Consider the following 24,265-nt stretch of genomic DNA (forward strand, 5'->3'; position numbering starts at 1 on the left):
CTCCCATATATTCCAGGTGTGTAACTAATCACTCAAAGTTTATGTGACTCCACAGAAGGTTAATCCTGCACATTTGTTCCAAATTCAGTCTTTTTCTCGTGACAAGAAACTATTGATTTGCATGTGCCCTGGAGTCTCCTGGATTTCTCTGGGAACACTGAAGCCCACACCCTTCCTTGGAGCACAGAATTTGCTAGCAAAGGGGCAAATGACCTTCTTCTGCCACTGCCTGTTCTCCAATCATCAGAAAGCCCGAGATGGACACAGGCTGCTGGTTTCCAGTCACAGAGCCATCATCCAGCAGGCTCAGCTCAGTGATGCCTTTCTTGGTCCCAAGAACAAGGGTGTGACCTCTCTGTTAAAGTTCCAGGTAAATCCAAAGCTGATGCCTTCAGTCTTCTGCCTTCTCTCTCAGTGGATTCCCTGGGTTCCAATTTGAGGTCCACTCTTTGCACACTTTGACCCTAGGCTGGCCTGGCCGGGCTGCAGGACATCTGTGTTGCTAAGGGTCAGCGAGGAACATTTGGCCACCTTGCTCTCGAATGTTTTCTTTTTGAGCTCATACGTCAAATTTGAATAATAAATATCTTCAAAGGACTTATCATTCTTCTTCAGGATGTTGCTGGCTAACCGGAAGAAGATGATCACTCCATAGATGCCGACGATGGTGAGGATGTACCAGGCAGCACTTGTCCCCTCCGGCAGCCGCAGGAACCTGGTGGAGTTGGTGCCATTCCTCTCCTCCATGGGGTCACTCAGGAGAGAGCTGGCCTGGGTCTGGGGTGTCCTCGTGATCACTGAGAAACAAAGAGGTCCAGATGAGATGCAGCATCCTGGGCTGAGGCCCACCTGGCCGAGCCACACCAGTGAGAGTGCTATTGTCCCCTGCAGCTGCTGAAAGGGGTGTTCTCTACGACATGGACGGGAGCCCAGAAACATGTGCATCAATAAAGTTTTAAAAATCAAGAGTTCTCAACACCAAGATCTTGAAAGGAGACATGAGATCATTTCTACTGTCCCCCAAAAAAGTGCAGTAAAAATATCAGTAGGATTTCTTTGTGAATAGGTAAACTATTTGTATGGAAAAAGTAATTGTCAAAACTAACTAGGAAAAATCTGGGAGAAAAAAGTGATGAGTGAGTTAACCTAACCAGAAACTTAAAACCAGCCAGCCAGAAAGTATAATGTATGTGTATAAGATCATGGCCCAGCTGCGCTTTGCACGGTGCAAAGCGGAGGGATCCAATTCTCCCTGCAAAATCTCCCAGTGAGACTACCATAGCTAAAACAAGGTGTTGTTGATACATAAGCAAAAGACCAATGGAGCAGAGTGAAGGCACCCCCCACAGGCGAGGAACTGGGCTGAGGTAGATAATCAAGGAGAGTTTCTGATCAGGAGGGGGAAAATGGGCTCTTCAATAAGTAGCATTGGTGCAATAAACTTTGGACCCACATCTCTCATCATGGGTACCAGGAAAGTCCAGATAAATCAAAGAATTTCACATAAAAAATGAAACAATGTAAAGTCTTAGGAAAAAAAAAAACACAACAGATTTTTTTTCTCCTTATCATCTCAGACTGGGATATCCTATCTAAGTATAACCGGAAAATGCAGAAGAGAGAAAGAAAAAGTTAAATTCAACTACATTTAAATTTTTTAAAATTATTGCATAACATAAACTAAAAGACAAATGACAAACCAGAGGAACGATGGAATTCATAGCACTAATTTTCTTAATGGTTCTCGGTTTGTAAGGAAAAGTCTGCAACCCTCTAGAAAAATGTGCAAAAGAGCGGACAAGGAGATCCTAGGGGAAAAGGAACCTTCAACACAATGAAAAGCTCGATATCATTCATCTACTAAAACTACAAGTTATTTTGTTAGCGGTCAGGTTTGTAACTAGTGATATTTCAAAATCCACCGTGTGGATGGATACATTGTGGGACAATGAGGCCCCTGTGTAACCGCTGGTCTCAGCATAAAATCATGGAGTATGCAAGGCCCACCAAGGTCTACTGATATTCAAATGCATTTACCTTTGACCCAGCAATTCCACCTCTAGCAATTAATCCTAAAGGTGCTCTGGAACATGGCTGATAGAGCAGAGGAGGCAGCCCACTGTACCCAGGGGTTCTGCATCCGGGGATTCAGAGGGTCACAGATCAAAAATATTCAGAAAGAAAAAACTGCACCAGTACTGAGCATGTATGGACGTTAAAAAAAATTCTCTAAACAATACAATATGACAATGATTTATATAGCATTCACACTGTATTAGGTATTATAATTAATTTAGAGAGGACTTAAATTATACTCAAATATTATGCCGTTAAAGGATTTGAGCATATGCAGATTTTGGTGTCTGTTGGGGCTCTGGAAAATTCCCCCATGGAGAGAGAGCAATGACTAGATGCTTAACATAAATCACTGCAGCCTGGTTTGTGATGACTAATGAATGATTGGGAACAGCCAGATTAGTATCAACTGAGAAATGGTTAAATGCATTTTGGAAACTCCATGCAATGGAACCCAATACATTCATAAAAAGGAAGATTTTAGGTATTAACTATTGATAAGTAAAAAAAATAAGCTAAAGCCCATATAGTAAGCAATCGAGAGGGGGAGGGGATGCTTATTTTTATTTGCCCGCGGTTTATGTGCTGTGTGTTTGCTTTCTGTTGCTGTAACAGATACCTGAGATAAGTAAACTTATAAAGAAGCAAAGTCGATGAAGGAGAAAGATTAGTTTTAGCTCACAGCTTCAGAGGTTTCCAGTCCATGGTCTCTTGGCCCCACTGTTTGGGGCCTGTGGCAAGCCACCACGTCATGATGGGGACGTGTGGAAGAGGAGGCTGCTCACAGCAAAGAAAGACAGGAAAGGCGGGACCCCAAAATCTCCTTTAGGGCTCACTTCCAATGACCCAAAGTCCTTCTGCAAGCCTGCACTTCCTAAATATTCCACACTCCCCAATAATACCACAGGCTGGCGACCAAGACTCTGGGGGTCCCTTACCTAAACCACAGCAGTACAGAGTATCTCATGGAGAAAACTCAAGAAGCCTGTACCTGTGGTTGCCTCCGGGGAAGAGAACTAACTGGAGGAAGAAGATGTACTTTTCACTGTCTGCTCTTCTGTACAGTTTGTACCATGTCCATTTATTTAAAAAAAATAAATAAATCTAAAAACGAGAAAGTACAAGTGGGTGCTTTTCTGGTCTCCTTGGTAAAGTGCCCCTGGGTAAAGACATCATGTGCCCTTGTCAGATGGGAAGATTAAGATCTCAATTGCTGTTTAATTCAAAACTGTGTTCTCTACTTGGGGAGCCAGTAAACAAAAGAGAACAATGAGAACCACAGAAAAAATCACACATGATCCTTGGCTCCCTGGCTCAGACCCCAATTCTTGCCCTCCACGAACACAGACATATTCAGAAATGTCGTAGGCTAAATCTCGACCTCTTGGGAGACCAAAGGTGCTCCATAAGTGCCTCCTAATTGGTATCTGTTGCTCATTCATTTTTCTAACGCAAGACTCAGAGATATCAGTATTTTTATGTATAGCTAGTTGTTGGCATGTGTCCATTTTCTACACAAAAGAAACTCATTATATTAATGATTGCAATATAATGAACGTGACCTTTTTCTTGTTAAAAGCCAGGAGGCATCTCAGGGGATGAACACATCCTGTAGAAGAGCTGTATTATTTTGCATTTGTAATTTAAGGAATTAGGAAGCAGTTCTGGAGCTGCCAGCCTTGCATTGTAACGGGACACTCACCTTCTCACACAGTCCTGCCCTTGACTCTCCCGGAGGTGAGTTCAAATGGCCACCGTGGGAAGCCAGAAGAAAGGCAGTCCTCCCTGCTAACCATCACAGTCCCCCGGGTGGGCAGCACGGGTTCCTGGGCAGGGAGTAGCATGGGGACCCAGGAGGCAGGGCAGTACTGCAGGAAATGAGCAAGGGCGTAGATTTTCTCTCTTTTCAATTAACCGAGGTTCCTGTCCGTCTGTCTTCTGTTGGCCCAGAAGGAAAAGCTCTTCCTGGCTTTGACTCATCAAAGAGGTCTAAGTCAGGATAATTTTCAAAAACTACCACAGAGGTCCTAGGTAGTCCCCGGCACTTCCAGGGCCCGTGGAGGCCTGCGGTGACAGGGAGCTGTCCTTGAGACTGGCTTGCCGCTCAGAGCCAGGGTGTCCCCTGAACCTCCCCGTCTGCACTGGCTGTAGGTGTGGCCTATGGCCTCATCACAGGCAGGAAACTCCAGGGCCCAGTCACCAGCTTTCTCTTGGACAGTCACCCAGTGGGAGGAAGCAGGCCCAGGGGACACGCTGAGGGGACAGAGGGCAGTGGGTTCATGGGCCAGACTGAGAGGCTCGCTGTCCTCTTCCTAGACCCCATAGTCTCAGGCCATGTTGGATTTGGGGTAGACTTGACTGGAAAGTGCTAGAACAGGAGTCCAGGGCGGAAGTTCCCAGGAAAGGGGGAGGTGACCTCAGAAGGCACAGTTGCAATGCAGCCATGGTGTCAGCCCCCTGTCCCCGAATCCTCACTTGAGGACCGTGCCCTGTCATAGCTGTGAGATTGTTGATTTTCTAAGATGTTATTTGATTAAATGAAAATTTAATCATCTTAAAGGTAATCCAAATGTCTATCAACTATAAACAGATAAATAAAATGTGGCATTTCCAACGCTATTATTCAGCAATTAAAAAGGGGCAGGTACTAACGCACACTACAAAGTGAACATACCTTGGCCACATGGGGAAAGAAGCTCATCAGGAAGGACCACATGTTATGTGATACCATTTATATATGAAATGTCCAGAATTGTCAAATCTACGCAGCAGAAAACACATCCATGGCTGCCTGGGGTATAGGGTTTAGGGAGTAATAACAACGGGGGACAGGATTTCTTTTGAGAGCTATGAAACTTCTAAAATTGTGATACTAGTTGCACAATTTTCATTATACTAAACACTTTTCAATCTTTATTTTAAATGTGTGAATATTACAGTATGTGAATTGTATCTCAATAAAACTGTTAAAAGTTATCATATAGTTATACAGTAGAATACTATGCAATTGTGGAAAAGAGTGGGACGCTGTTTGTGCACTGATGAGTAAAGACCTCCAGGGTAGATGGTTAAAAGAATAAGAGCAGAGAGGGATGTTGCCCCGTATGTTCAACACATGGAGAGAAAAGCACATATATCTAATTTTGCTTGTGTGGGCATTGAAAAACCATGGAGAGAAAGCCTAAGAAATGAAGTTCAGAGTTACCTGGGGGAGGAGAGAACAGTGGACAGACAGCAGGGGTGGGAGACAGTTCTCACTGTATATTCTTTATGCTTCAAAGAATTTTAAATGTGCTTGTGCATGCAAGCTCGTGTGTGTGTGTGTGTGTGTGTGTGTGTGTGTGTGTCCTATTCAATAGCAAATACACCCATTAACCAGATGTAAACTTTTCTTTCGCCTCCTGCTGTCTCTTGTTCTGGATGGACTTCTGACACTGCCAATGTGAGGTGGAAGGTTTAGAGCCCCGTGGCCCCGGATAATAAGGGGAAGATGGCAGTGACCAGGGCTGGGGGGGTCAGGGGTCTCACCCTGGCTGTGCCCTTGCTGTGTGACGCTGGGCAAGTCCCCACCTCTGTAAGCCACAGCTTCATAGAGTGGAGACTCGGCAGGATCCCACATCCTCCTGAGGAAGGCCTGGGGCTGTCTTGTGGAAAGGCCACTCCTTGAGTAGGTGTCTGAATCCACAGGTGGCGTGGGGTAAGGAGGGGGCATCCAAGCCTGGTGTGCAAGAGATGGAGGTGGAGAGAATGTCATTGGTGAGTCTTGGCTTTCAGCTCAGGACAAGGTTTTTGTGGGGATTGGGGAGTGGGGAGTTCCAGAAAAATGAGGACCCACTGGGAAAGCGGCCTTTGTGAAGCAACCGCTGGGCTGCGAGTCCTCCCAGCCCACACTGCGGGGACCACCAACGTTAAGGAATGTCCCGTGTCAGAATCCTGTGAAGCAGGGGTATTATCTCTGCTTAAAGAGGGGACCCGCAGGCTCAGGGAGGTGACTGGCCTAGTGTCACATACCTTATAGATGCCAGAGGCGGGTTTCCTGACACCAAAGTCCTCCTTCCACCTCCTGAATGTCACCTTCCAGACAGACCCAGAGCTTCGCGTTGTGGCCCTGCAGGATGAACTGTGGACTGTCTCTGGGGGTCATGCTGATACTGGTCTTGGAGACCAGAATCGGTCCTCCTCCCGGCGCCCCGTGTTGAAGAATAAACACTGCGAAACATTGCATCAAGTGTAGAAAGAAAGTTTTATTTAAGAAACGGACAGAAACACACTTCTCCAGAGAAAGTGGGGCCCCCGAGCTGGATGCCCATGGGAATGGGCATGTCTTGCTCTTTTGTAGACCCCCAGAATCTCACCACTTCCTCTTTCTTCTCTGTGTGTGCGCCCAAGGGCAAGAAGGCATGGCTGTGTTGGGAAATGCTGTCCCCGATCCCAGGAGGTCAGCTGTTAGCAACCCAGGTCCTCATCCTCTCAACCCCCACATTCATTAGCTACATGCACTGCCAGGCCTTCCGCCCCTGCCTCAGTTTGTTGAGGAATGTGGCATTTCCTGATCCCTCAGCCCAGATGGGCTGCAGGCAGATGGCTTTTGGGCAAAGAAAGCGTGTGGGGAGTCGGTACAGTGGGCTCATTTAATCCTCCTAGCCTCGTGAACCCACCATCTTCTATTTGTTCCCTTACAATACGCAGGACCTTAGATCTCTCCCTGTCAGCCAAAACTCACCTATGAGGTTAAAAGTACGGACAACGGACAGCCTTCAGGTGAGGGTGACGGTACGGGGGACTCAGCCCTGGTTAAGTTCTGCACAGGATCAAACCTCAGAGCTACTGTCTGTGCCGTGAGCACTTTCCTGTACCCATTTACGCTTCAGTGTGAACCTCTTCCCGCTGTCTGGAAAGCCCTGATTGTCGGTCCATAAGCTTAAGGTCCATAAGGAAAATGCAAATGTATTTTCAACTGGGACCTTCCATCTGGACAGGGCCACATGGTACCGTCTGATGAAGAGTGTCCGGGTCTGGGTGGGGGTGAAGATTCCAAATCATGGTCAGCGCAGGGGCTGGGCAGCCACCTGCTTCTCAGGCAGCACGGGTGACCCCAACTCCTTGTCCTTCACCAATGCTTACATAACAGTGAGTGGAGCCACCTGTACCCCCAGGAGGGCCAAGAATTTTCTTCTGACCTGTGTAGGCCTCCCTAGGCCTCTGGCTCAACACACTGAGGCAAAAAGTGAGCTAAACATAATTAAGCAGAGACACTCACCAGGAAATACTTGTCTGATTGCTGTTCTGGGAGAGAGAATTCCAGTGTCCCTTGTACTTTTGACATCAGAGACCAAATTCTCCCACAGGGCCTGGGGTTTTTTCCCTTCCCCTGTCTGCTGAAGATCCAGCCCCCTTACAAAATGCTTAAATTGGGAGTGAAGGTGGCAGTGATGTGGATTTGACTCTCCAAAAATTTTTAAAAAGAAAAGAAACAAGTGCTTTTGCATTTTGGGGTGTTGGAACTGAATTTTTTTTTTAAAGTCAACCAGTAGATCCTCATATGTACCCTGCGCTTTCTCAGGAGAATGTCATGGGAGGCAGAACCCACCAGCCAGGCCCAGTGTCCCCCAGTGCAAAAGGACGTTTGAAAAAGACAGTGGAGGAGCCCTATGGATTGCAACCAAGATGCTTCCCTACCCTCCTCCTCCAGAAAAAGGACTCCTGAAGGTTCCAGATGTTTCTGCCTGGGGTGAGGGTAGAACCTTCCAGAAGACGTTTTAGGACATGATTTGCAGATTCCTAAGATCTTTAGTTGATATGTGGCTTTTGCCTGTCCTTCCAACGCCACCCTTCTCTTCTCCAGCCTTTAGGGACACTGAGTGTCACTGTTCACCGCTGGCAAGGGCACAGGAAGGCCCAGGGTCTTCAGTACTGGAAGACCCACTGGCAGGCTGGCTTTCCACTGATTCTGTGGGACTCTGGTCAAGTCACTTCAGCTGTATAAAAAGGTGACAAGTTGTGACATGAATGATTCCACAGAGTCAACGGGGCAAACGCCATCACACCTCGCTTCTTCTCCTAGTTAATTACTTGCATTGCCCCCTGCCCGGTGGCAGAACCTCCTGTGCTTCCCTCCCTCTTAGGGCCTTCTGGCTGACCAGGCCTCCCAGGCTTCGTGCAGGGTGAGCAGGGTGGCTAGTCTGGCTGCCCAGCCAAGCCAAGTGGAGTAACCCTCTGCTGCTGTGGCTTCCAACTGCTCACCGGGGGCCTCTGCTGAACACTGGCCTCGTGTAGTTGGCCCAGATGCTGAACAGGTCTCCAGACTTCAGTGGTGTCCCCCAGGGACATTCTGGCTCGGGGGTACTGGCTGCAGCAAGCACACAGCAGAACAGGACGCCTCTGCTCCTCCCCCACTCGGCCCTGGGGAAAGAAAGGAGAACAGCCCTGGGGAAGGAAGGGCCACCAGGCCACCCCACTTCCCAGCTCCCTCCACCACTGCAGCTGCCACAGAGCAGAACCTCAACCAAAATCCAGTCCAGACTTTTGGTTGTGACACAAGATGGCACATTAAGACTGTTCCCAGCCTAAGATGGTAGGGGCAGGGAGAGATGACACCGCTCAGTGTGAAGGGCCCACAGAACAGGTGTAAGGAGCCGTGAGAGCAAAGATAAAGCTGTGTTGTTATCAAACCCACGGGTCTTGTCTGTAAGGATGTGGTCACCCCGGAGACGCCCTGGGATGCTGAGCGCCTTTTCAAGAGTGAGTCAAAAGAAAGTGTCTATTGGTTCCCATGAGCAAGAAGCAGGAAGGGCAGAGCCGACCTGAGGGGCAGATCCAGGAGCACCCGGGCTCTCCTTCTCCATCTCTGCCCTGATGGCCTCCTGCTGCAGGTGCCCAGACTCACCCTCAACAGTTCCACCACCAGCAGGGAGGGCACTTTGTTGTTTGTCCAGCCAGGGAAATTCCAGGGTGTGGCTCTCACAGGCCTGAGTCAGGAGACCGCTGCGATGACCACTATAGAACTGGGATGCTGGTCAGAGATCGAGCCTCTCTGAAGCCCACGCTCAAGACAAAAGCTAACCTGTCCTAAGCCACTGGCTGCACCATGGAGCACGGATTGAAAAGGGACAGAAATTGGGGGCATAAGCCAGGCAGGAGCTGAGGGCGTCTGAAAGACAGTAGAGGGAGAAGTCTGGAGAGGAGACGATGGACAAAGAGATTTTAGAAGACAGAATGTACAGAGCTTGGTTAGTTGGTGTGGTGGGTTGAATGGCAAGTCCCTAAGAGATACGTCCACTTGGGACCTGAGAATGTGACCTTATTTGGAACAAGGGCTCTTGCATAAGTAAGTTAAGGATTCTGACCATCCTGGATTAGGGTGAACCCTAAATCCAATGACAAGTATCCTTATCAGAGACAGAAAAGGAGGGGACACATGGGAAAGGAAACCCAGCCAAGACAAAGGCAGACTGGAGTGATAGGGACACTACCCAAGGAATCCTGAAATCACCTGAAGTTTCAAGAGGAAAGTTTCCCCCAGATTAAGTGTAGGCATTCTGGCACATGTAAGTGGACCCCAGGACTTCAGGAGAATAAGCTTCTGAAGGTTTAAGCCAACAACCATGTGCTAATTTATTACAGCAGCTCTTAAGAACTAATACATTTGGATCTAAATGTAAGCTATACACCATCATATAGGAGAGTCATTCTGAATAAAATCAGACTTGTATTGGTTCATTTATTCAAATATTCATTATAAATGATTTACTAAGCACCTATTATGTGCCCATAAGACATAGGTAAGTGCTGGGGATACAGAGGAGAGCAAGGTCGATTCCCTGCCTTCAGGGAGCTTCTCTCTAGTGGAAAGAGAGACAAAAAACCAAGTAAGTAAGCAAGGAAACAAACAAAAGTAATAAAAAAATGGACTTAAACCATAGGGAAACAAATGAGCTGCTAAAGTAGGGAATTAAGAGATGGAAGAGGAGATCTTTCTTTAGGAAGAATCATCAGAAAACCTGGTCAGTCTAAGCAGGAAAGCTAGTAGCTTTCTAATTTTATGTTCTCTTAGATTAGACAGCCAATAGGTATGGCCTGAGAAACAGAGAATTAACTACACCCAAAAAGGTACATTTAAAAATAACGACTGCAACAAAACCCCAGGAGAAGGTGACCAGCTTCATTATTAGTTAGGGAAACACAAATCGCACCACACTCAGGGAGGACTCAAGGAGAAGAGGAAACCAGCAAGTGTCAGGGAGGCCTGGGACAGGGTGCAGCTGCTCTGGTAAGGAATACGGAGGTTTCCCAGAAAGTCAGTCCTAGAAACCCTGAGTGGTTCTGCAAACGCTCTCCAGATACCACTTCTTGGAATCTACCCGAGAGAATTTGAAACAGCCATTCAAACAAGTACTTGCACACGAATTCTCTTCACAGAAGCATCATTCACAACAGCCAAGAGGTGGGAATAACACCTGCGTTTGGGTAAAGGGACAGATGTGAAGAGAACGTGGGGCCTGCGCACAGTGGATGGCTGTCCAGCCATAAGAAGGAATGAAGCCCTGACCGGCTGCCACATCCATCACGGAGTCACACAGGTGAAGGGAGCCAGAAGCAAAAGGCCACACGGAATGGCTCTATTTGCATGAAACATCCAGAACGGGTAGATCCACGGAGACAGGAAGCAGAGTCCAGTGGCTGGGGAAGGGGACGGGGGGGAGTAGCTGCTCCATAGCGGGAGCTTAGTTTCCTTTTGGTATGATGAAAACGTTTGGAACTAGACAGAGGTGATGGTTGCCCAACTTTGTGAATGTACCAAGTGTCACTAAATTACACACCCTAAAAAGGTAGATTTTATGTAATGTGACCTTCACTTAGTAAGAAGACAAACAGCCCAATAAAAAGTAGGGCAAAAATTTGAAATGATACCACCCAAGAAGATGCACCAGGAAGCACGTGAAAGGACCCTCAACCTCACAGTCATCAGGGAACCGCAATCCAAACCACAGTGACACATCACCCCACTCCCACTAACGTGTTTATCATCCTAACAATGGACAAGGGAGAGAGTCAGCCAGGCTGTAGGAAAACAGGAACTCTCACCTCTTGCTGGTGGGAATGTGAAATGCTATGGCTACCCTGCAAAATAATTTGGCCGTTTCTCAGGAGCTGAATAAATCCCTTATGACTGAGCAATTCCACTCCTGTTCATCTACCCAAGAAAAATGTACATCTACGTCCACACTTGTACATAATGTTCACATCAGTACTATTTATAATGTCCCCAACTCAGAAGGAATCCAGACGTCCACCCACTGGCAAATGGAAATCCAGAATGTGGCGGATCCTTAGGAAGAAATACTTTTCAGAAACGAACGTGCATCAGCCTTCAAAGCATTGCAAGGAGTGAGGAAAAAAAAAAAAAAAAAACAGACCCAAAGACCATACATCCCGTGGTGAAATTTACATGAGATTTCTAGAAAAGGCAGAATCATGGAGGCAGAAAACAGATAAGTAGGGAGCAAGGGCTAAGGTGGGAGCAGGGATTGATGTGAAGAGGCAGGAGGTAACTTTTGGGGTTGCTGGAAATATTCTAAAACTGGATTGTGCTGATGGTGCACAGTTGTATATATTTACTAAAAATCATCCACTGAATCCTTAAAATGTGTGGATTCTATGGTACGTATTATGTCTCAATAAAGGTGATTTAAGATTTTCCATTAAGCACTAATTCCAGATGTTTAGGAGAAAACAACAAAATAAATCTAAAGAAAGCAGGTCAAAAAATAATTAAAAAGGATATAGAGCAGGATTTAGAAGCCAAAAATAAAACAGTAGAACAAATAACACATCTAAGAGCTGATTCCTTGGGGGCAGGAAAATGAAATAAAATGGTAAACAATTAGCTGCCCTAATAAGAAATGAAGGAGAAAAACAAATACACAAAATGACAATCGCAAATGGAGTAGCCATAGATGTGAAGGGAACCAGATAAATGATTCTTCAATTCTTCTGTTAAGTTCTCTAAATAAATTTCAAAGTAGACCAAATGAGTGCATTTCCAGGAAAATATAAATGATCAAAAATGAACTCAAGAGATTTTTTTAAAAATCAGAAGATATTGGTGAAATGGAAAATTTAAAAAAAAAAAAAACTTTATCCCCCCCCCAAAAAAATTATTCTCCCAGAGAGCCAGAGCTTGTGGTTCCAATGGTGAGTCCTACAGAACCTTATTGGTTGGAGAGGTCTAGAGGTCTAAAGAGCATGGAGAAGGGAGAAATCTGGCCTACCAATGACAACCTGATATAGTCACCGTACTACAAGAAAACACAGGCCAACTTCACTGATGGATTAGATGTAAATATTCCAAATGCAGTATCGGCCAACTGATCAAACAGTGTAGAATTAGGGAAAGAATTAGGGAAGAGTTGGTCGACATTCAGAAACCCATTATTGTGATGTACCACAGAAAGACTTTTCCATAAAGTATGTTGGGAGATGCTATATAGTTATTAGTTAAATTACAATTCCTCCTGGTTTTTAAAATCTTGATAAATAGGAAGATGAATACTTCCCCAATATGCTTACTTAAACATATCTCAAGTCAGAAATCACACCTGCCCTTTTTCATAGTACTGGGGATTGAACCCAGGGCCTCACACATACTAGGAAAGTCCTCTACCACTAAGCTATATCCCTAGTCCTTTGTATAATTTTATTTTGAGACAGGGTCATGCTAAGATGCTGAAGCTGGCCTCAAATTTGTGATCCTCCTGCCTCTGCCTCCCAAGTTGCTAGGACTATAAGCTTGTGCCACAGAACCCAGCTTAGACTTAAGTTTACTGGGGAAAGATTGGAAACACCCCAGTAGAATCCAGAATAATACACAATTACCCACTGTTACCACTGTCGTCTAGAATTGCATTAAGGAATTATCTGACAGAAATAGACCAGAATGAGGGAAGAGGTATAAAAACTAGAAAGGAAGAGGCAACAATTATCATGGAAAAATGAAGAAGATCAGTTACAAAACTGCCAGCAAAGGTAGGATAATTCAGTAAACTCAGTAGGCACAGAAACATGTTTAGACACTAACGTGCAAGAATCTATATTAACAGCAATAACTGCGAGTATAATTGAAGATTCCATTCAACAGAAGAAAAAAGAGAAAACACCCAGGAGGCACAAATGTATGAGATTCATACAAAGAAAATCTGAAAAGCATGGATGTGAGGGAATATGGGCTAAAGGCAAATATTTCCTATTTTTGGATAAAGAGACTCACTTAGATAAAGATGACCGTTCTCCCCAAATTAACCTATAAATTTAGCCTAATCGCAATGAAAATGTCAAGAGAGGCTTTATTTGTTTGTTGTGTGTTTTTGGTTCCCAGAACTAAACCGAAGGTCAAATACATCTGAGCCCATGTGCCCCCTGTGAAGGGCCCCCACCCCTTGCTTTTCGATGATATATTTTATGTTTTCAGGTCCATCTTTCTCCAGTGCCAATGAACAGAATTCCAGCTTTTTTTTTTTTTGGTTGTTCAAAACATTACAAAACTCTTGACATATCATATTTCATACATTAGATTCAAGTGGGTTATGAACTCCCATTTTTACCCCAAATACAGATTGCAGAATCACATTGGTTACACATCCACATTTTTACATGATGCCATATTAGTGACTGTTGTATTCTGCTGCCTTTCCTATCCCCTACTATCCTCCTCCCCTCCCCTCCCATCTTCTCTCTCTACCCCATCTACTGTAATCCATTTCTCTCCTTGTTTATTTTCCCATTCCCCTCACAACCTCTTATATGTAATTTTGTATAACAATGAGGGTCTCCTTCCATTTCCATGCAATTTCCCTTTTCTCTCCCTTTCCCTCCCACCTCATGTCTCTGTTTAATGTTAATCTTTTCCTCCTGCTCTTCCTCCCTGCTCTGTTCTTAGTTGCTCTCATTATATCAAAGAAGACATTTGGCATTTGTTTTTTAGGGATTGGCTAGCTTCACTTAGCATAATCTGCTCTAATGCCATCCATTTCCCTGCAAATAAACTTGAAAAATTACAGCAATATTGCAACAAAATCAAAAGGAGAGGCTTCTTCCCCTGCCGCTGCAGGGGATCCTGCCTCATGAACACTCCTCCCCGTAGTCCTCCTAACAGAGAAAGGGGCAGCTCAGGGAATGCCAGAGGTTGCCTGCTGTGCCCTGGGAGAAGGAATCTTCACTTCCCCCATGGCCAGCTCCAGACTGCTCGGCCCCAGCAGAAATATTTAAATTGATTCCTCTGTTTTTTTCCAAATATAAGCATTAGTAACTTTGTGTAGGTTCCCTCTTTTCTCAAAGAATCGTGAAAAACAACCTGGATTTCTTATTTAAATGAAGCACTTGAGGACCTTGCCTCATTCAAATTATCAAAGACGAGTTGATGCTAAAATTTATATGGACAATCAAGTACAGGAGAATAGCAAAGAAAATTCCATGAAAAACAGCAACCAAAGAAAACATTGCTAGGAAATATGAAAACAATATTGTAAAACCACAGAAATTAAGAGTCATTGATTCTGGCAAATAGGTAGACACATCAATGGAACAGAATAAAGTCCAAAGATAGACCCAGGAAAATAATATAAAATAAAGGGAATGTTTGAAATCAGTAGAGAAAAGATGGGTTATCTCAGAAGTGCATGGGAAAGCAAGTAGATCACTACTCACACTAAAATAAATTCCAGATGGCACTAGACATGCAGAAGATCCAACAGTGCATACATAACAAAAGCCAAGGAAGAACTAAAACATGAAAGATTTATTTTTATAGTTCCGGAGTATGGTAATTTTCCAGAGCACGACACAAAAATCAAAAATCTTTTAAAAAGTGATAAACCCAACATAAAATGTCTCTATGAAAAAAACAAAATACTATCAAAAGAGTCAAGAAAGAAATGATACACTGAAGGAAAGCATTGACAACATGTGATAAACAATCTCAAATGTGTTAATATTCAAAAGGCTCTTAAAATTAAGAAATAGACTAGCCATTTAGAAGGTCTGTGTGCTACCGATTTTAATAATGCTAATTATCCTTGATAATGATAAGAATAGTAACTGACTCCTAGGAGTTGTGACAATGTGTCCAACAACATTCTGCTTTGGATGTTTGAAGGAACCTGTGGAGAATCAAGAGACAACTAAGTAAACAGTATTGGATTAAAAAAAGACCTTTTGAAATGCAGTAATTCAGTTTCCTTCTGATTCTAATCTCCCACACCATCAGTGACACTATCTCTGGAAACACTCTTTGTGGGGCTCCTCAAGTCAAAGATTGGGATCAGGGAGTTTCTTGCACCATAAGGGTATATAGTACCCATGGAAGCTCTGCCCCCATGTGGCGAGAGGCTGTTATAACAACCAGGACACGGCCACTGAGTTGACGCAAGGAATTCCCTGGGAGTCAGGCCCAGGGATTTTTTTTTATAGAGGGCGCTGCTGTAGGTGTTTCAGCATAAGAATGGTCAATGTGGAAGGGGGGGTGGGTGCTGGGATTGTGGCTCAGCAGCAAAAGCGCTCTCCTAGCATGTGTGAGGCCCTGGGTTGGATCTTCAGCACCACATATAAATAAATAAAATAAAGGTACTGTGTCCAAAAAAAGAATGGTTAATGTGGATTTTACACATGTACATACAAAAGCAATTACATAAAAGCAGTACAAAAATTGAGATGCATAATTCTGGGCTAATGATAGTTATTGGTTACCTTAAAAAAGAAAAATCCCAAATTCTGGAAAATTCCTTCAAACAATGGTGAGGTGTCAGCCAGAGCCTGTGTCTGTGAACAAATGAATTTCCACCTTGCTAATCATTCGTGGCTCCCAAGATTGCACAAGGCCACTATGGGTTCAAAAGTCCCAAGTTTGGTTAGGTAGTCCAAAAATCCAGGGAGGCTCCTGAACAGGGGTTACTATACTTATTGTCTAAAAGGGGCCAAATAGGAAATATTTTTACAATTTTTAGTTGATATGATTTTTGTTTGAAGGACTCAAATCTGCCTTTGTAGTATGAATGCAGCCTTAGACTCTATGTAAAAGATTAGGTGAGTCTGTGTCCCAATAAAATCTTATTTACAAAAATATGGGGCAGGACTAGGGTTTGTGGATCAGTGGTAGAGAGCTCAACTGGTGCGTGTGAGGCACTGAATTTGATCCTCAGCGCCACATAAAAATAAATAAATAAAATAAATGTACTGTGCCCATCTACAACTAAAACCAAAACAAAACAAAAAAATGGGGCAGGCTACATATCTATCTGATTAATCAAAATCCAGAATGCTGACAACACTAAATACTGGCAAAGCTGTGGAGCCACAGGAACTCCTATTCATTGCTGGTGGGAACACAAAAGGGTATAGCCTTGTAGGAAGACAGTGTGGCGGGTTCTTACAAATTTAAAGATCTTCTTTCCATATGATCCAGCATTTGGTATTTACCTAAAGGAGTTAAAAACAGGATTCATATGAAAACCTATATATGATGTTTATACAACTTTGTTCACAATTGTGGCAACTTAGAAGCAACCAAAATATCCTTCCAAGTAGGTGAACGGATAAATAAAGGGTGGCACATTCAACTGATGGAATATTATTCAGCTTTAAAAAAAGAAAAGAGCTTTCAAGAATGATGGGATATGGAGGAAATCTAAATGCACATCACTCAGAGAAATAAGCCAATCCATAAAACTGCATTCTGTGTGGTTCTGGCCACATGACATTCTGGAAAGGGGGAAACTTTTGAGATAGTAGAGATCTGCGGTTGAAAAGGTCAGGGGCAGTTTGGAGGGATGGATGGGTGGAGCACATGGTATTTTTAGGGCAGAGAAACTACTCCGTATGATATTGTAAAGGTGGAAACACATATTGTGCATTTGTCTAAACCCATACAATGTCCAACACCAAGAGTGAGCCCCAATGTAAACTATGCACGTTGGTGATCATGATGTCAGCTTAGCTTATCAGAGGTCACAAAGGTCCACTCTGGTGGCAGATGCTGATAAGGGCAGAAGTGATGTCTGTGGTGGGATGGGCCTATGGGGAATCTCTGTGCCTTCCTTTAAATTTCACTGTGAGCCTAAAACAGCTTTTTAAAAAGTATTTTAAAAGACAAGAAGAAAAACAAAACCAGTTTGTGAGCCAGATTTGATGTGCTGCTGGAGTCTGTCCGGCTCTGGTCAGGAATGTGCATCCTGCCTCCTCTATTCAGTGAGAGGGTGATTGTTGGCAGTGTCACGTTTGCAGCTTCTGTCCCTGAAGCTGAGGGCAGTTCATCCATGGGACGTGCACAGAGTCCAAGTTGCTGTTTGCTCAGTCCGTGTCCAGATACCTTGTGACATCAGCACATGTGTAACCTCCAGGAGTGTGTGTGTGTGTGTGTGTGTGTGTGTGTGTGTGTGTGTACATGTGCATGACCAGCATAAGGCCCCAAAGCCTTGACCCAAGGTATCTGCTCAGAAAGTTGTCATCAAATAATCCCATCTTCCTCCAGCCGCATTGAAACATGTTGCCCGCTACGTACTTACTAGAATGTGATATTTCAGTGCACGTACGTGAGGTACATGATACCTAAGAATCACATGAGATGCTGGTGATGAATGTCTAAAAACCAAAAACGTAACATAGACAAAAGGACCTCACTTCTTTCTCCCAAAGATCCCTTGAAGGCACACAGAGAAAACATCCCCCGCCTGGTTTCCTCGGTGGCTCTGTGGGGACCCCCCTCCTTCCCTTTGACTGGTCTCTGTGGTGATGCCCTTGCTGCTGGTTGAAAGTCTCTGCAGATTCCTGCCCTGAAGCCCCCTCCCCAGGAGGCAGCGTGAGCAGGTGATGAGGTCATCAAGGCGGAGGCTCCTGATGGGCATCAGTGCCAGAGAGAGGACTTCCACCTGGGGAGGACATGAAATGACGTGACCAGGGAGCAGCCTCTCCATCCCACTGGGGCAAAGCCTGCTAGGGCATTGACCCTGGGCCTCCAGCTCCCACAGCTCTGAGAAACACACGTGGGCTGTGACAGCAGAACAAGTGGAGAGGCAGCCTTCTTCCCCCCTCCCCGACTGTGTTTTCATGCAGGGTCAGATGGAGCCTGGCCTCAGCTCCTGCACCCATCCCCACTCTCCTGCCTGGGAGGGGTTCAGTTTCGCCAGCTCTGGGGACCTGCTTAACAGCAAAAACATCTGAGATTTTTTTTCTTTATCTTCACCTCCCCAACCGCCATCCCCCAGATATCAGAAAGGCCATCTTTTAAGGTAAGACAGACAGAAAGCTTTGGTCTAGAATGTGCTCAGTGGTCAGCCTCTGGCCTGCAGAGAAACCCCCAGGGTTGGCTCCAGAGTCCAGGCCCACATTCGCCGCTCAGGTGCCCGCCCTGCTGCAGGCAGTCCGCTTAAAGATTTCTGGGGCAGCCGGTGACAAGACCCCACTTTCCCCCCTCGGTTCTGTTAGCTGAATTCTCTGTGGTCAGCAGCTCTTCTTGGAGGTTCTTCAACACACCTGCTTAGCTAGTTCTTCCCCACTCACTTTTCTCTTACAATAAAGAGTGGAGCTTCTGGGGCCGGGGTTGTGGCTCAGCCGTAGAACACTTTGTCCAGCAAGAGCAAGGCACTGGGTTCCATCCTCAGACCACATAAAAATAAATAAATAAATGTGCAACTACAACTAAAAAAAAAAAAAAAATTGAGAGAAAGAGAAGAGCTTCTGTTTTCCTGATTCCACCCAGACATTCACAACCAAGTGACATGGCAGGTGTGTGGCAGGGGTGAGAATACACGTTGGCAACCTCACTTGAGAAAAGCTACAGTTGGGTTCATAGTAGCAACTTTCACTGGGTGAAAACAGCTCGTCTCAACACTTATTAAGTGATTATTTTGTGCCAAACACTGTCCTGATCCCTTGGCCTGTAATCACTGAAGTAATAGCAGGGAAATAATGTCACCCTTACCTCTAATTCATCTCATCCAGACCCTCAGGACGTGGCCTCATTTGGAAATAAGTTCATTTCAGATTGAATATGGGTAAGGATCAAGATGAGATGGCCCTGCATTATTGGACCTAAACTCAATGACAAGTATTATAAGAGATAGAAAATCACCCAGAAGCTAAGCATGGTGGCCCTCACCTGTGATCCCAGCTACTTGGAAGGCTCAGGCAGGAGGATAGCAAGTTCAAGGCCATCCTGGGCCACTGAGCAAGACTCCTTCGGAGTCACCGGAGGCAGCGTGGCCTGGCCTGTCGACAACTTGATTTTTTAATTTCTGGCCTCCAGAACTGGGAGAAAATAAATTTTTGTCGTTTCAAGTCATGGATTTTGTGGTAATTCATTATGGCAGCCTTAGGAAATGGGTATCATTTAATTCTTGTAGAAAAATCTGTGTTTAAAGAGGAGTTTGGAAGCCTGGGTTCTTCTCTCTGGGTCTTCCAAGTGTCCCTCACGTTGTGTGCACTGGCCCTGGGCTTCATGCTGCCTGAAGCCGTCCATTTTCAAGTGACCTCAGTCCCCTTCCCTGGTCCTGGGGAGCTGCCCGACCCATGGGGCATGGAACCGGGCCCCAGTTTGCTTGCCTGCCCTCACCTCCCTTGTGCTCTGTGTTTCAAATGCATCAACACATAACTCTGAGGATGAAGTCTCCTCGTGAGTTTTGGATAATAAGCACTGCACTTGCCAAGCCCCTGAAGGGAGCCCCAGGAGACATAGCCCCTGCTGCTCACACTCTGCCCTGTTCTCCCAACTCCTGGGGAGGCCCTGAGGCCACTGTGCTTGCTGGACAGTCCCATTGTGATTGGGTTGCTGAGCACGGCCCACACCCAGGTGGCTGTGTGAAGAAAGAGGAATAGGAGTCGGGGTAGGTGGAAGAGCTCTCCAAGTCCTCTGTACATGGTCATCTAAGCCTTTCTTACCATGGGACCAGGCACAGCTCTTGCCTGTCCTTGAGTGGTGGGCTTCAGTCCCTTGCCAATCAGTGGAATTATTCCAGTACCCTACTGTGGGGGCCAAGGATCCTCCTGTCATCATGAGGCCTGCCTCCCACCACCCTGCCACTCACTCTGCTCCCAGGTATTTTTGGAAATATCTGATATACTTTACCACTGCTTTACTGACCGCAGGTGAACATACCCAGTGAACTGAGGACCAATTGCTCTAAATCTGTGTTTTTTTGCATCTTCTCTTTACAAGGGAGGGAGGAGGGTTCTCCAGTTGGCCACAGCATGCCATATGCTCCTCCTGGGCTGTGAGTGTCTGTGACTTATCACCGTGGGTCTCCTCTGTCCAGTGTCGGGTGTCTTATACACTTGGCCAGTCCCAGAATCCTAGGCAAGGAATTGCTCCCTTGCTAATGGCGTGAATAGGAGGTGAAAAGAAAACTCCCCTGTCCTGCAGTTATTGGAGGAATGTGGAATTCAGTCCCCACTCACAGCATGAGTGTCACAGGCCTGGAAGTGCAGGGGATTTAGGTCTGGGTGGAATACTATTTTCCAGGGGCTGGGAAGGATGGTGAAGTCATTCCTGGAAAGGGGAGGAGTCTGAGCAGGTTCTAACACAGAAAGAGGGAGAAGGGGTCTCAGAAACCTTCCCAAAAATCTGCATTGTGACTCCAGGGCCCCTGCTCAGAGGTGGTGCTCCTGCTGATCTTGGAGAAGAGTTCTTCTCTCTGGGTCTCCATCCTCCCCTTTCATAGTAGTGTGAAAGGTTGCATGTCTCCTTGAACTTCATGGATGAACAGAAGTTCAGCCTCCAAGCCACTCAGCTCTTGGTCCAGCCCCTGGCTTGCACCTGCCTGATTACCACCTGCTCAGAGTTCACCGTGCGTTGAAAAATATCCTCAATGTGGCCACCAGGGGGCAGCCACACCCAGAAGTCCTCCTATATACAGGTACAGGGATATACAAAATCCAGCATTTTTGGAAATACTCTGATATATTTGGCTACTGCTTTACTGACATCAGATCTACACACTGACCAATGCATTGAGGGCCCAATTGCTCTAAATATTTCTCATATTTAGATTTGCTTTATATATCCAATGACTGCATACTTAAAGAATTTACCAGTCCTTTCCAATCTATTTGGCCAGTGTACTTTCCTTGGTTCTCAAGCCCTCTTAGATTTTGCTTATCTCCCTCAGCCTGATTTACGATTTATGCCTTATGTGTGCCCGAAGAGAAGCCACCCGCTGATGTGGGTTTAAGATAGCACTCACATGGCTTTGCCTAGTGATTCAAAGATTATGGAATCCGTAACATTCCTCTTGGCCAGCTGATCTCTAACTCTTATAGTGGTTCATATCGAATTGTGGGTGTTCTGAGGGGACCTAAGCCCAAAGGTAAGGCCAGAGGCAGCATTTCAAGTCACATTCTTTCCACTTGTAACTGCTTCTTTGTGGCTCCATCTGCTCCTCTTGTTTTTGAGTGACTTGGTTCACATGCTGGATTACTCTGTCTCTAAACAGACACCTGGATGTGCAGCATAGATGATTTTAGGATCATTTTTGAGAATAAACTGCCTGATATCTCATTTAAAATTTATTGGCTTGAATAAAGTCAACAAACTCGAGTCTTTTTCCCCCGTAACGTTCACAAGTCTTTGCTCTTGTGGCCAAGAGCGATTAGCTCTCCACGCACTGTCCTGCCGGTCCTTTCTGCACCTAGGAGTCCTTGGCTGATGAGGCACGTGGAGGAGGGTGAGGGCTGGAATTAAGGAAGCAGAGAGTAAGCCAGCTTTCTGCTTAAAGCAACCAGTGACCTTGGGTGTGTCCTTGAACCTTGTCCAGCATCTGTTTTCCCCACCAGTGTTTGGCTAACCTTCACAGAGCTCTTCAAAGCCAGCTCTCCAGGGAATTGCAGGCCACATATCTATTCTAGAGAAGTTTAAAGCCGTTCCTGCAATCAGGCCAAGGTGCCCCAGCAGAGGGGGGCGGGGTGTTCTTCTTGATGGCTAGTTCATGCCAATCCATGGCAGTCCTGGCTCCCACGGGAAGGCCAGAAACCTAATTCATCTGCATACAGACTGTTCCCACCTCTTCAGGACAGATTCCCAGATGAGACTCTACAGGAGCAAAATCAGAGTTGTAATGTCCTTGCCTATGGTGACAACGAGGGGCCTGATATCTGAATGAGAGACTCTCATGGTACCAGATGAGAACAACCTGATAAGGAATTTCATGAGGGGACTGTGACCAGAGGATCCCTGGCCAAAGACATGCTTGGGGAAGTGCCTACTCCTACCACCATGGCTGGGCAGGGTCCCTTCTCTGATTCTGCTCTTGCTTTCTGTATTAGTCTGTTTTCTGATACTATAACAAAATACCTGAAGTTGGGTAACATAAGAGACTTATGTAACTCAATTTTGGAGGCTGAAAGTCCCAAGATCAAGTGGCCTCCTCTGTGTGGCTTCTGGTGGAGGACCCCTTGTCTGTGTCACCTGGTGGGTGGCATTATGCCAGTAGTGCAGTACAGCAGGAGAGATCACCCCACCAATCTTGGTCCTTTATAACATGCCTTCTTGTGGGAACTAACTAGTTCCCCTGAGAACTACATCAGTCCTTCTGAAGACAGCGTCTCCAGTGAGCTAACCAACCCTCTTCTTCACCAACCACCACACCAAGGACACAGCTTCCAACACTCTAACACTTGGAGGAAACATCACCTCCAAACCACAGCACATTTTACCTGGAGGGCCCCAGGGCTGGCTGGGTGCTGTTCTTTCTCTTTGAAACACATCATTAATCAGTGATTTGGGGGGCAGAATTCAGGTTAAGATCATATATTTTTTTTGGCTCACATGGTTTTATAAACTAAATTAGTTGCCAATAGGTAAAAATCACATTTCATAGCCTCCCTTACAATATCCAAAAGTGGGTCCAGACTTTGCGGACGTGATCCCCTGGCTGGGAGCGCTGGAAGTTGAGCAGTGTGAGGGATGGGTACTCTCCCGTTGGCCATGGTCCCCTCTGGGCTTAACTTCTGCGCCTTCTATCTGCAGGCACAGCACGAGGGGGGACGTTTCTCTGACTGTGTGCCGTGGACAGAGTGTTCTACCCACAGGTGACCTCAAGTCTTTGGGGCAACTCTCTCAGAGCCCCCCAAGAACTGTTACCATCTTCTAAAAGCATCAGACAGTTATTAAAAGAACACTCAGAAGATCATGATGAAAGACTTTAATTTCTTTTTCAAAATCGTATTAATACAGCACAAAACCACGGTCATCCTATCCAATGGACACGTGAAATATTACATGCAAAATAGTCACTGAGATTTCATTAAAATCACTGAGAACAGCACCTGGCACACGGCAAGCACTTGATGTATGTGAATACAAAGTTAAAATGTAAGCATTTGAAATGTGGCTCAATTCACCCCTACACACCACACACACACACACACACACACACACACACACACACACACACACCTTTTCCCCTCCCTGTGTAAGCTCAGCAGGGAGAGGAGGGGGACAGAGATAAGGGGCGTGTGGTCAGGGGAGTGGGTGTGATGCCTTCAAGGGAGGAAGGACTAAAGCTCCCAGGTCTCCCCCGCGCCTTGAAAGGCCCAGGAATCCCAGTGGGGACGTGAACTGGTGACACGGAGCCAGTCTGTACGTCTGTACTATCAAGGGCTCACGCTGCCAGTCCCAAGTGTTCTGGGACCCTCTCCAAACTCCATTCCTTCTGTCTGGGCAACACGAATCCATCTGAACCAGGGTCTGGCTCACACAGGGGCCATGAGCTGCCAGCAGCCATAGCTGGGCTCCAGTGGCCCAGAGCCCCCAGAGGACAGCAGGCCAAATGTCGCATCGATGTGCGTTTAGGGGTGGGGAGGATCCTGGCTTCACTCAGGATTCTGAAAGACTCTGGGACCCAAAGATTCACACATCTCAAGGACAGTACTGACTCAGGCTGACCCAGGCCAGGGTTCTGCCCCGGGGGTGCCCCAGGTACTCACAGGGGAGTCCTGATGATTATGTGCCACAAGGACTGGAGCCAGGTGGGGCCACATTTGTCTGAGGATGGTCGCTCATGCTTATGTGCTGCTTCTCATTTGTTACATCCAGGTTTTTAAAAATTATGTTTTACTTAAATGTTCCATACTCTCCAGGAAAGCCGAGGCAGGGGAGACTTCAGGATGTCACAGGGCAGAGGACCCCATGCTACAGCTGGAGAAGGCT

General features: G+C 45.9%; 1 protein-coding gene across 1 annotated transcript; it reads right to left on the reverse strand.

The window, feature by feature from the left end:
* Positions 1 to 411: 411 nt before the first annotated feature.
* Positions 412 to 3,122, reverse strand: SMIM34 (small integral membrane protein 34; the record flags this gene model as incomplete). Its single annotated transcript, XM_081301989.1, has 1 exon — positions 412 to 3,122. Exon 1 carries the CDS (start codon positions 943 to 945, stop codon positions 412 to 414), a length of 534 nt encoding a protein of 177 aa, XP_081158115.1. The 5' UTR covers positions 946 to 3,122.
* Between the last annotated feature and the right edge of the window lie 21,143 nt (positions 3,123 to 24,265).

The sequence above is a fragment of the Spermophilus citellus genome (genome assembly GCF_964194105.1).
Source record: "Spermophilus citellus genome assembly, chromosome: 7".
NCBI classification, from domain to species: Eukaryota; Metazoa; Chordata; class Mammalia; order Rodentia; family Sciuridae; genus Spermophilus; species Spermophilus citellus.